The sequence below is a fragment of the Gobius niger genome (genome assembly GCF_951799975.1).
Source record: "Gobius niger genome assembly, chromosome: 7".
Lineage (NCBI taxonomy): Eukaryota > Metazoa > Chordata > Actinopteri > Gobiiformes > Gobiidae > Gobius > Gobius niger.
In genome coordinates, this window is record NC_136858.1 from 10,390,912 (window position 1) to 10,404,839 (window position 13,928).

The window sequence follows — 13,928 nt, forward strand, 5'->3', positions numbered from 1 at the left end:
TTTCTCCAAGGGGAACATTATCAAGCCAGTCACGGAAAAAAACAAAAAGCTCAATATTTCCCCTCTGAGTATCTGCAGTGCAGTTTTCAGCAGCGACAGTGACTCACCTTGATGGAGTCCACCAGGTCCTCCACCAGGAAGAGTCGTCGCAGGTCTGAGATGCTCTTGTTGATCTTGTTCAGGGCCATGTCGCTGTATTTGTGCACCATGTCCTCAGACAGCGCCACCTCCTTGTCCAGGAACTGCCTGCAGAGACAGCAGAGCGCGCCGGTTAGCACAGACCTGTTTAGATCACTAATGTTTTGTATTAAGAAACAGAAATCAGCTGAGTGAGTGTGTGGGCTCTTTTGCAGATTAAGATAATGACCCATGAGGAAAATTAGAAACAGTGGAAGGCAAAACAATGAGGTCATGACGTGGAGGAGGTTCACAAAATCAAAATCCACTATGCTTTTTAGCCATACATGGTTTTAGCCTTTATAAGTGCAAAATATACTTGTTTACACTAAAAGGACAAAGATATACAGTTTATCAGCAGAAAAATGTGGTTTGGCCTTTAGTTGCTCTTTGAGGCGAGACGCCGCAGGGGAATAAGGAACAAATATTCAATTTAGAGATATAAATCTGAAACCTTTGTCATTCTATCTCGGGGTGTCCAAAGGTTTTTCAAGGAGGGCCACAGAAAAATATACAAACAACTGGGCTTCAGTAGAGGTCAGATCTATAACTTCACCTCTATTGTATTAAAGTTAGCAAATTCAACAAAATGTTAACTATGCTTTTTAAATGAATATGCTTAAAGTAAAAAACCGCTTTCATCACAGCTTTCTATGCATGGATTTTCAATTATGTTATATATATTCAATTAAAGCAACAACAAAAAACAGCTATTGTATTTTTAGAATTTGCAGCGGGCCAAATAAAAGTGGTTTGCCCGCAGGCCGTAGTTTGGACACCCCTGTTCTATGTTTTCATATAAAAATAAATGCCTATATTTTCAGTCACACAATCTGGATGGTAGACCTAGTTTTAAATGTATGGCTTTATTTTGTTGATATATTAGTTAAAAAGTTTAAAAAGGGATTTTGAGTCTAATTTAGTTTTTAAGACCGGAAAGTTTGGAGTCTGTAAGAGCGACTTAAGGCTCATTCATACTTCACCAGACACAAGATCTACAGAACAAAGTGAAGTCACTTTTGCCTTATCGCCATGGAACTGTTGTCAGTTACAAAACGTGACTTCATTTTGTTCTGTAGCTCAGGGTGCAAGAACAAAAAGCTCTTGCGTCTTTTGAAGTATGAATGAGCCTTAAAGTGGAGGTGTTGTTGCAGGAGTGGAATGAAAAGAAACTTTTTATAACAGTCGCTGCCGTCTCCCACAAAGGAAATGACCATATTTAAACTACAGTGCCATCTCAGCCAAATGTGTCAATATTTGTGAATGAATAAATGTGGGAACCCGGTGCGGCGCAATATTAGAGTAACTTCCTGGAAATCTCCAGCTCGTTAGCAACGAAGTGTCATAAAATAGGCATCGCAAATGATAAGTTTAGTCTTTTTTATAACCTGACATTAAAACTAAGATGTTACGGGAGAAAACTACCGTGTGAAAAATCAATCTCCTGCCGTGTCTCGCCTTGAGTTTTATAATGTTGGTCCAAACTGTTTCCTGACACATTTCTAACATCCCAAATGTAAGTAGGAGCTGCGAGGGTTTCGTTTTGTGTAAGTAAAGGGAGCCTTGAGCGACTCTCCCTGCTGCTCACTTGAAGGGGTGTCCCTCGTCGGACTTCTGGATGGCCTGCAGGATGCCCTTGTATATCCTGAAGCAGATGGTGACTGAGAGCAGGGCCAGGCCGATGTAGGAGCACACGCTGACGATGCTGCACATGGTGAGGGAGAGGAGCAGCAGCAGCGTGGCTCCGAACACTGCCCCCGTGCTCTTCACATCGCGCCAGTAGAGGAGATCCACCACTGAGGAAGAGGAGAGGGACAACAGGGGACACGGTCAGGGCACGGAGAACACAGACGGGACACAAAACCATACTGAACACTGGTGGAATCAGAAATCACGGGGTCGTCTCGTGATCCAGGAATGATCTGAGGGTGACATCAGCCCAAAATATTTGTCAGGGCAAAAAATAGAAGTAGGTGGCACGGCCAGGTTTGACAGGACAACATCACATTTAATACCGCCTCAATATAACTGATACAGACAGAGGGCTGGTGTGGACATGAGGACATTTCTTATTCCAACAACTGGGTTAGTTTTAACCTCTGCAATTGTATTTTTGATGGCTGTACAAAAATACCTCGGCTAGCAACAGTATGCTAATGCTAGCCGAAGCATGCTAGCGCTAGCTGCAACTAATCAAGGCTGAGATAAACTAGGATTCGGTTGCCTAAGGAGACGGCAAAAGAGACACTGCCTTGTAATAAATCAGACCTTTATAAAGAGTCCCGGGCTGTCAAAGCTCAACACTGACACATTTTAAAGGTTAGAAGCACAGGACTATAGATAAGACATTTGGAAAAATCGGCCAAAAAATATTGGTCAAAAACATTGGCTGCGCATACCGGCCGATAGAAATCCCCCCCAAAAATCGGCCTTGGAAAAACCCACATTGGTCAACCTCCACTGGAGAAGTTTGAATACCCACAGGTCGACTGCCCAATGGCCAATTTTATCGCCAAAAGTCAATTTATTTTTGTTGAATTAACCTTGATTTAACAAGGAAAGTCCCACTTTATCTGATACGTTCTAAAATCTAAAAGATGTTATATTCCATTAGATAAAAGGTTTGGTAGTAGTTTGTGTATTCCGTAGATGTGCTCCTGCCTGGATGATCACATCGTGGTCCCTCATCACGGAGAGATCAGAGCTCAGAGTGACTCAGCCTTTTCAGCCCCAGATTTCATCATCTCCAGCTCCGGGACATTGTTCACATCTGACCCAGCGGACCGGCAGCATGACGGGGCACTGATGTAACCAGTGCAGAGGGCACGCGAAGATACAGATATTATTGTAACTGCCACGGAGATAAATATGGTCCAAAACAGCCTTGTGTGGAAAGGGAGAGAAAACAAATCTAAATAAAACAATGCAATTATTCAGTTAAGGCTCAACCACTTCCACTTCTGGAAGGATGGAATAAAAAAAACACAAGAATCCCTTGCATTTAAGAACACGTTTAGAGAGAATATTGTACTAAATGACTAAATATTACCTTATATTATTAAGCACAAGACGAATACAATTTCAGTGTGAGAAAAGCAATAAACGAAGAGTTGACCACCGCCATAGTTTCCCTCTCTGCCCGACACGTCATCACCTGCCCAGTCCCGGCACATGTTCCCAGGGAGTGGAATGAAATTAGCACCAGCTTTATATTTAGAAGCTGGTGAATCGACCGTTTCAAACGCTTTACTACTTTCGCTCACACAGTAATGGGAACGTGAGTCCAGGACAAAAAAAGAAAATCTAGGTTAATTGCCCTGCCCGCAGACAAACGTACGGGAGATAACTGGTACTGGTTACAAATGAAGTGCAGTTTTATTAGGCAGGACAATATCTTTTACGTCAGAACAATAGTGTGATATTTGCCCAATTATTTTTTTTACATAATAATAACCTTAACATGAAAAGCAAGTGTAATGCAAATCTCAATTGGATATTCCCAAAGCTGCACAGCGCTAACTTGCTGCACCTTTCGCGTCGTGTGCACTTAAGATTGACTACACATTTATTGAATGTGTTTTAAAATAGCCTTGTAAAGTAGCAGGTTAGTCACCATTATATCATATCTCCTCGACTGCTTAGTGCCCGAAATGCAAATCGAGGTCATTTATATAAAACGTTTTTCTTTTTAGATCCAACAACACAGTGAGCGGATGAAACAAAAGCCCGTCCGACAGGTTACATCGGGTGTAAAAGAGGTTTTCCCAGCCCCAGGGGAAAGTGAAGCGGGCAGAGCGGGGCAGGCAGCTGGGGGTCTGACACGGAGCATGCTTGGGTTTCACCAGAGAATTCCAGGCAGGTCACTGGATAAGATTAGAAGTCCCGGGGTCTCCTGTACTCTCGCAGGTCACCGAGGGGTGCTCTTTGACAAGTCAACCCATTATATAAGTGGGGCTCATGCGCCGCCGTAATGTCAAAATGAAGCTGTAAAAAATAAATTCCATTCCAGGAGTTCCATTTTGAATGCAATATTGTGTCTTTAAAAATACATTAATCCAATTAAGTATAGGAGGAAAATCTGACAATGTAATAAAAGAATAAACCATGCACATTATAGTATGTAGTTAACATTAAAGCAGTAGACGTTTTTAAATGAGTGGAGGTGCAGCAGACAAAGCCCATCATGAGCCCATCATGAGCTCACATGTAGACCTCCATCACCAGGATGACCACATGTTCCTCTGAAAGAGCAGCTCAGCTAAATAAACAGTCATTGTGCGTCCTGTCCGGGGATAACAGGCTTTATGTGGGCGTTGACAGTTAGCTGTGCGGTGACAGTAGCATGTATGCTAACATGCTGTTAGCTCCGCAGGCTGCTGCAGCTGTGGCCGTGACACAGAGCCTTTGTCTGGATGTACAGACAGCCTCACGGCGGGGGCTGACCAGGGGGCGGACTACAGTCCAAATGTGGCCGCCTGGCTACATATGGTAGCAGGCGTGTTAGCATCAAGGAACCTGGCTAAAAATAGAGCCGCATCTCCGCTAACTACCCTCTGCTGCCGATCGCATTTCACTGGAGCTATATTTTAATTCGCGGGATAATCCTCTCTCCTCTGTGTGTGATGGGGGCGGTGAAGCCCCGCGGCCGCACAGCTCAGCAGCGGGGCTAAACATCACACTGTCCGGCGTGACCTCCGTGCGAGGCCCGCTGCTGCTCCAGGCCTCCCTCCCCCGGCCCATGCAAATGCCCAACTGTCCTGTGAGATTACAGCGCGCCATGGAAATGTGTCGTGTGAAGAGGAGCGACATGGTGCTAACAAAAGATTATGGGCAAACTAACCCTGTTTGGCGTCCATGTTGAACCTCCGCTAAACGCTGCAGCTCCGCCTGGCCCTGGCTCCGAGAGAGAGAGGCACAGCCCGGCCCATAGCCCGGCCCACAGAGGCAGGAGCTGCAGGAGCTGCAGGGCGCATGTGCAGCCGATCACCGCCATACAGCATGTGTAACATGTTCGAACACTGCACTCCATTCAGCTCTCCATAACATATGTGGACACAAGGGGGAAGTGTAGTCCTAAAGAGTTATCTCACAGAAAATACACACTCATACTCAACTCTATCCTGGTGACGTACATAACTCAGGTAAAAAAAGAAAAAAAAAAAAAGGTTTGGCTCAACTGGCCTGTTCCAGGAGCAGCAGGGAGAGAACATGTTGCATAATCTGGCTGTAAAAGAATAACTGGCTGCACAAATGCCCAGATAAAAATGAGTGGGTTCAACCCAACCCATTTAAACATTTCATCATTTTCCTCAAACACAAAGCTTAAAACTACAAAACTAAAGCTCACTGCACAGGCTCACAAAACAAAAAGGCTTTAGATCAACTCATACAACTGCATTTTGTGTTTACAGGCAAGTACAAATATGTTTGATACATTAATTACAGGGAAGTCCAGCTATAGCTTTTTGCAACAGAGACACCTTTTGATCAAGATGTTTTTTTATGTAGGCCTTCTGCAGTATATGCCATACTGTTTACTACAAGCCCTACAGTAGCAGTCCTAACACATGATGCCTATAGTACCTTTTTCACTATGTTACACTCTATGTCCATCCAATATTGTTCATCCGCTTCAGGCCTACACAAAGAGTAGTGCCAGTGTGTCAGTCTCCGTCAGAAGACTTGGTTATGACAATAATTTGGCGATGCACTGCGCAGCCCGAATCAGCTTCAATAACTCCAAAGTCATCCACTCAGGTATGTTCGGGTGTGATCTGGCAGTGGTTCCAAGGCCCCACATGAGCTGTGGTTTCTGTGGCACTCACCACCAGCACTGACAGAAAAACAGTGTCATCAATAACTGGGGCTCAGCTGTCAGTGAAAGAAGTGCGTGGTAAGCTAACCACATCATGTGTTCGCCAGGTATTTGCTGTTTAGATGCTTTTAGTCAGAAATGTGTTGCTCATTATTGACATGCCTCCAGTCTCCACCCGGACCAGCTCAGCACAACGTCACCACATCGCAGGAGGGAAGTGACTGCGCTGAGAGACGGGTCGATATCGGACTTAGGCCTACTTCTATTCCGTCAGCATTTCTTTTCCTAAAAACAAATGGATAAACAAGGCTCCAGGCTAGCATTTACATGCACTGGGACAACATTTGGGCGCATCATTTTAGAAATGTCCCAGGACCAAGCAAACAGGATCTACTGCCAGTACTACTACATATTTCCATACCAAATGTCAGTGGTACATTGACGTAGTCCTACAGGGTGACTCCTACCATCTCCATATCTTTAACCTTAATGTATGAAATGGGAATTTTAATGTTGTTCTGACAGCATCATTACTCTCTCATGAGTAGGGCTGGGCACCGTTAAACAAGGCCAGTATGGTACAGGAAAAAACGTTTAGGTCAAAAGTATCAAAAGCATCAAAAGCAGGTGCTGATCTTCTTTGACAATGTTTACTTTTCTCTGAATGATATCGTTTTCTGGTTCTGGATGATAAATAAACTTTAGGAATCGGTATCAAAAACCAAGTATCGTTCAAGTACAGGTACTGGCACCCAACCAATGTGAGAATCTAGTTAAGACGATAGATTAGATTTTATGACAGATTCTATTGCTCTCTGTCAGCGTTTTGGATCAGGAAAGTTTCGGTCAGAGGTAAATTACATTTATGCCCAATGCCCCTTTGTCGTTGGGCTCATGAACAGTAAATAACCTGTTACCTTTTTGTTGGGACCTGTGGTGTTTATTTTGTATTTTCAGATTTAGCCATTTTATTTATCCAAGTTATTTTCATGCCCTTAAAGACTTTTTTTTCTTACTATTTGCATGATTGTAATAAAATAATCTGTTGTTTGTGAATGCACCTTCACTGACAGAGACATAAAAACCTATTCTGATTCTTACGATATAAGGATATGAGGAATAAAGTTTAATTTAGATGAAAAACCAGTGCACAATAGTTTGATTTGCCACTTTAGCCCCAAATAAAGTAGCTCAGAAAGTTTGGAAACTTTCAAATTCAGATCCCTTGGCAAAATTGATTAAGTTGGACATCATCTAAAAAGGTGGGACAGCGGACAAACGTCTAAAACAGAGGGACAGGTTTGTCATTAAGTCCAACTGATCTTTTTTTTACGTTGAAAGTATCACAATGCGATCCCTTTCACGCTGAAGCCAATGCAGTGTATTCTGGTCCCATTCATCCAGTTGTCGTCTTCCATCACTGGCTCTATAAAAGCTACATCTCCACTCAAAACACACAGATCAAGTCACAAAGGCTTCTGTGTGCAGAACCAAACCAGCAGACACAGTCCAGCCTCTTGTACTTAGACTTGCATGTTCAGCTGATGAATGCTGGTCATGTGTCTGACTCCGAAGGGGCTAGTTTTAACTGATGTCTCTAAAAGCCAAGGTCCAAGGTCCAACCTTTCCAGCATTGGTGATACCATTCCGCCGCAAGAGTGTCCCGGTATGATCCTGCACCGGATGCGGCCACTAAAACATGTACAATAGAGCCATCCTCTGGGGCCAGGAGTCAGGGTTATGGTTGACTTTTCTGGTCACCATAAAACAGAAATCATTTTGTCGACTACAATGTTTCAGAATGTTGATCAAAGCAATATTTACAACGAAATATAGAACAACAATATTTTAATCTCGAGATTACCGGTGTCGACTCAAATAATACAGAATTGATACAGAATTAAGTTTTACTGGACTACATACAATCTGTGTTTTGTTAACACATTTTTGGATAACATCTTGACAAAAGCTTAATTCAATATTCATCTTCAGTATAATACAGCCCACATTTCTTTGAACTCAAACACTTTTCAATATTTAAGATGGCCCTGGGCCTGAACCTGCCAAGGAACACCTGAACACCATTTTCCAATACCACAAACGTAGCGTTTAACAACATCACTCATCTAGACATTCAGGCCAAATGCGTTGGATAGTTATGACATCCTTATCGACGTAGGGCCAAAATTAATCCATCTAGAATAGAACCTCTGGCACTCAAGAAGATTTGGATAAATATTACACACAGAGATTAAATAACTGTTTACATACAAAATACTGCAAATTCTTTAAAAATTTCCTAGGGGACGCCCCCGGATCCCCCCCATGTACAATCCGGGAGTTTGGGGAAAGTGTTTTTTTTTTATTGGACCATGTTTGACGAAGTTCAGCGTCTAGTTTTTTGACGCCGAACCCAGGTCATCGCAAAATTGCTTCTCAACTTAAGACATTTCCCAGAGACCTTTGAACTACTTTGTCCCCTAGAACTCTGCAACTGAAGGCTCACTCTCACATACAAATGATGTCGACTGTCTGCTGACAAAACTGTTGACCATTTGACACCATGGAACTTGGCTCAAAACACTTTGCATTTTAACATCATGTAACAGAGTCCCAACTTCCTATGAATACTTAAGGAATACATAAACTTCTATCTTTCTCAAACTGCCCGGTTAAACCACCTCAGCACAGCCTGGCCCCTGCAGAACCTGGCTGGCTCCACCATCAATCAACAAAAGCCTTTGCCAAACTCTTTTCTCTCCAGCATGTCCACACCATTAGCATATGCATGACTCACTAACCAATCCGCACGGAGCCAGCTGACATCTCTCTGCTCTCACTCTCCGGTCTACCTTTGGTCACAGTGGCTGCCTATCCAACTGTCCAAAGGTCCTCTTTTTTTACCACCGAACAGCCAGAGATTGCAGCATTTTAGTCGGACGAGAGGTCGCCAATTGAGACCAAAGACTCTAAGACTAAAGAGCAACGATCGGTTAATCCAAAAGTGAAATATCAACAGTAAAGACAGTTTTAGTCACAATCAGACCTCACAGTGCCAGGATAGTTCGCAGTTTGCAAATGATATATTGCACAGTCCAAGTAATTGCAGTCCTGAGCAAAAAGCAAATTCTTATATTACAGTCCCTACCCTGCTTTTTCCAGTTGTTGGCCACGCACTCCTTCATATCCACTGAGTTGTTCTCCATGCTGTTCCGATCAGCAGCAGCAGCCGGCAAGCATTCCAGTGAGACAGCGACCGGCAGAGGCAGTGAATGCAAATGCGCCTGAATGTTTGTAGTCTGGGAGGAAGAGGAGGAGGAAGAAAGGGGAGGAGGGAGGGAAGAATAGGGAGACGACTGCGGCGAGCAAATGAACTGCCGTCAGCTGACTGTCTGCTGCCAGCGCTCTGACGCAGCAACTATAAACGGCTCCGCTGGCCTCCTCCCGCTCGCCCTCCTCCCGCTCGCCCTCCCCGTGTTCCTTCCCTTCCCCCGGCCCGGTCTCCCCCCTTTCCCCTTAGTTTTCTTACACGCCCGTCAAAACTTGGGGCTTCGTCATCCTGCTGCCCGCAAGGCTCGCAGACTGAGTGCTGGCGCAGCAGTGGGACACGGGGGGGGGGGGGGGGGGGACGACGCGTGGAGGCTGTCCCTTTTCAAAGTGACTCTGCAACCGCTGACATCAAGACAAAAAGTGTGTCATTCTGAATCACTGGTGCCCCATAGTGTCCAAAAATGTGTAACTGACAACCGGTTTTGCAATAAAAAAAAAAATAAAAAAAATCAGAGTCACATCATCACAGTGCCCAATAGGGAAAGGAAAATATGACATGAATAGCTTATATGTTTGCAACAGTCTAAACAATGGAGTTACTACACCCACCTCGCCCGCATGAATGTAGTGTGTGAGTGAATGAATGGTGGTGGTCATGATGGTAACTACAGGGCAGCTGTAGCTACAATAGTTGCTTTCCTCCACCAAATATAGAATGAATGAATGACAACAGTGTAGCGCTTTGAGACGAGCTTGTTGTGCAGAGTTTGAACCAGAGTGTCCCATTTAATGCTTTTTTAATGCAGTTTTAATGCTCAAATATGATGTGCATATTTTATTTTCTAAGATCAAACAGAGGAACTATAGATATTCAAAAGCAAATTGGGCACAACGGGAATTTTTTAGCAAACATTGTGCACATTCTCAGCTAGAACTACAGCTGTTTGTGTTTTAGACCAGTGCTTCCCCACCTTTTTTGTCTCATATAAACGGCTTTTCTTTGAAAATTACATTACATTAGGGGTCCCCAAGATAGATTTGCCAATTAATTGTAAAGGAACAGGTCACGGTTTTTCCATACTGAGATATGTTCTTACCTGAGCTTAGACGAGTTGATGCGTACCTGTCTGGTTTTTGCGTGTGCCCTCAGTCTCGCAAAACGACCAAAGATGTTGTTAGTATTTGGCCTCTCCCAGTATATTCCTATAGCTCCAAACGGGGGTGAAGTTGGAAGCTACCAAGCTCTTCCACTGGCACAAAGACCAGACAGGTACGCATCAACTCGTCTAAGCTCAGGTAAGAACATATCACAGTATGGAAGAACTGTGGCCTGTTCCTTTAAGAATGTTTGTTTTTTTCCACTTATTATTCCATAGAAACAAGAAACTGTTGAGCTGCAAGACAAGACAAACTGCACTATCCAGCTAAGATTAAAAGCAATCAAATCCAAACCGCAACTTCAATAGTCAAAATGAAAAGATTCCAAAAGTATATTGTCTTCCACAAACAACAAAGTATACCATGTTCCCGGAAGTTTTGCCTTCTACAAACATGTTCTGAAATGAATGTGATTTTTTAATTATTTCCAGGATGCAAGGATTGAAATCTGTGAACTCAATCTAAAAAGTAAAACATAATCACTAAAAACGGCAATTAGATACGTTTCCAAAATTGTACAACCTCTTGCGTATTTTGTTATCGAGTCACAAGTAGTGGCTGCAAAACAAAACACTAAAAAGCCATTTACTCAACTTACTCCAAAATCCCCCGCTATAATCTGCTTAACACGGGCTTGTCTGGCCAAGTCGTTATTCTACAAACTGACCATAAAGATTAGTGAGATTATTATTGGGACACCTGACAGAAATGCAGAATCCAAAGTGCGTCCATGAGTGTGTAATAAAAGAACATTCCTCTTTCTCTGTGGTAATGACCGCATCATTCCACTAGAGGGCATGGTCCGCACGTGTAGTTCATCTTGAAAAGGCTTTTACTGCAGCTCCATAAACCGAGGTAATCTTTAACTAACTGTTGGCTGTTCAAAGTCGTAACGTCACCTCTTGGCCGCGGGTCCAGACCGTCTGAGATTTCATTTGACAAAGACCAACACACTTACTGAGATTCTACCGGAAAGACGGGTTCACTAATCAATGAAGTCATGCGTATAAGCTTTCACGTTGCATCATTCGTGGGTCACTGTTGTATGTTGCACACAAACACATCTGCGCCGAAAGCCAACATCGCTTTTACGCATAACACCCTGTAAAGACATTTGGAATTCATTGCGTTTTATCTTGATTGACGACTATGACGAATGACGCGCCCTCTTCAGCTGAACATGCGGTGAGGCAGTTACGTAAAGAAGTCCAAAGTTTGTCTCTAAAGGAGGAGGCCGCGTACGTGACCCTTCGCCTGCTTTTAAAATGTGTCCATTTGTCTTTTCCTGCCGCATGACGCAATGAACGGCTGGCACAGGGCAGGGTACATACAAAGCAAACAGAGCCTATCTATGCGTTATGGAGAGTCAGAAGGTCCAGCTCAATCATTTACCTTCCTAAAGGTGGCACCGTGGCTGTGCGATACATGGAATATGTTGAGCACGAACATTTAACAAAAACTTAACTGATGAAGGCTGTGACGAGAACTCCACATCATTATTTGTCATCTGATAAAAATGAACAGGATGGGAAAAGCGAAACCCAGATACATTCAATGAGGCAAATATTAAAGCCACACTGCGTAACATTTCACCCAATAAACAGAGCAAACATTTCAATATGGGCGTTTTATTTACTGGTAAAAATACCTAAAAACGTACGTCTTTACCATCGGACTCACCTCTCCTCAGACCTGACTTCTTGCAACTTTGCTGGGAGCGGGACATCACCAGCTCGTCTCCATGGAGATGTTGCTTGCTTTGCTTTGATTATATTTAGCTAAAGGTTAAGGTGCATAACACACATTAGCCAACACAGTTCTTTGCTAAAACATAGTTAACACAGTTAACTAATTTAAGATTTAGCTAAAAATCTTAAATTTTTGTGAGGTTTATAGTTTCACTTCCTTATAGGACACAGACAGGAAGTGACATAGATAGAGGCAAACAATTTTCTACTGTTGCCGTGCCAATGTCATGTCTATACGTTTGTTAAGTGGTGACGTCACTGCTCTACTTCCGGGTCCGCAGATGTGCGAGAAACTACAAAAAAACAAAATCAATATTTCTGAAACTCAACAGAGAGTTACTGAACATACTTATTTATCAGGCCCATCAGCCAAAAATGCTGAACCTACTGCTGTAAAAGTAATATTTACCAAAATCGGTACATCCGGGATAGCGGAAATAAATGCTAACGGTGCAGCAGCTACGCTAACCCCGGAAGTAGTGACTTTAGTAAATATTACTTGATATTGATATTTTAAGAGTTTTTTATGCTTTATTCTTGCATATTTGCCGGTTTGCTAGTACCCGGAAGCGGAGGTCTTGAGCCACACTTAACAAACATATAGGAAATGAGTCAAACTGCTCGGGAACTTTAACTCTGACACTTTCTGTCAGTAGCTTAAAAACAACTTTTCTGCCCAACGTTTAATCATTAAATTGACGCTTCTCTGAAATAAAAATCATAATTATTACTTACAACAGATGTTATCCACTGCTCTTGAAAATAAAGTCATATTTTAAAAGTATTAAAACCGGTCATATGCACTTTAAGTTTAAAATGCCTTATTCTGATAACATGTTTATTATGTCTGGCTGATCATTAAGAAGATTGCTTGTTATTGCTCACTTGCTAGTTTCACGACAATGTAGTTGCTTTTGTGACATAGCAACAAAATCACCTGGAATGTTCCGCAGTGTGGCTTTAAACAAACAGAATTTTGTTGAAGAATCACTAAACTTACACAAATGAACAAAAGTCAACCGTTTGAGTGAATTCAGGTTTGTGTGGGTGTCAAATTGTTAATATACTTCATGCATTAAGTCAGCCTTAAGTCAGCATTCGTTGCATTTGGAGTTACATAATGAGGAAGCGATGCCTGGGCCTTTTCTAGGTCGGAAAACCCTTTGTGGGTCTGCCAGTGTCGCAATGCAGGGAGGAAGAAGCTTTCATTAACAGGAGATCCCCTCTACATACGCTCACACTTACAGAATCAGCAGCTTTAAAGTCTTCACTGCTCCAATCACTCTATCGCTGTCTGCATGTCCACAGGGAGACACGATTTACAACACCTTGTAGTGGAATAAAACGTTGTCCTCCTCTATGGCAATAGTGTAAAAGATACTTGTGTTGTTAGCATTACCATGAGATTAATGAACTCAAGCTAATTAACTAAACTCACCCCTGTGAAGGATTGCGATGTTACGAATGGGCTCGGCTTAATTTTAGACCCGTTTAAATTTTACTCACTATTACAATGTTTATCCCGCATGAAAATATGTTTAGTTTCATTCTTGTCAACAAGCAGCTGTTGGATAATTGCTTAAGGTTAAAAGAATATGCAGTTTAGATCTGTGAGTGTCTTAAGCTTAAAGTCACATGCTAGCGTTAATTTGACACTAACAAAATGATAAAATAGCACCACCATCTGAACTATTTTTCTCTTTTAAAACACACTCTGACAGTTTCCTCCCTTTCTTAAATCTTATTTTACCTAAATTTTA

At 42.6% G+C, this 13,928-nt stretch overlaps 1 protein-coding gene across 2 annotated transcripts in view; it reads right to left on the reverse strand.

Annotated features, from left to right (window-relative positions):
• The window catches only part of rtn4b (reticulon 4b), a 32,176-nt gene that overhangs the window by 4,932 nt on the left and 13,316 nt on the right, over nucleotides 1–13,928 (reverse strand). For both annotated transcript variants that reach the window (XM_079559893.1, XM_079559894.1), the window contains exons 4-5: nucleotides 1,766–1,973; nucleotides 108–246 (exon numbers count right to left, since the gene is read on the reverse strand). In XM_079559893.1, coding sequence (XP_079416019.1) covers nucleotides 108–246; nucleotides 1,766–1,973 — 347 coding nt within the window. The remainder of the gene's footprint in view (nucleotides 1–107; nucleotides 247–1,765; nucleotides 1,974–13,928) is intronic.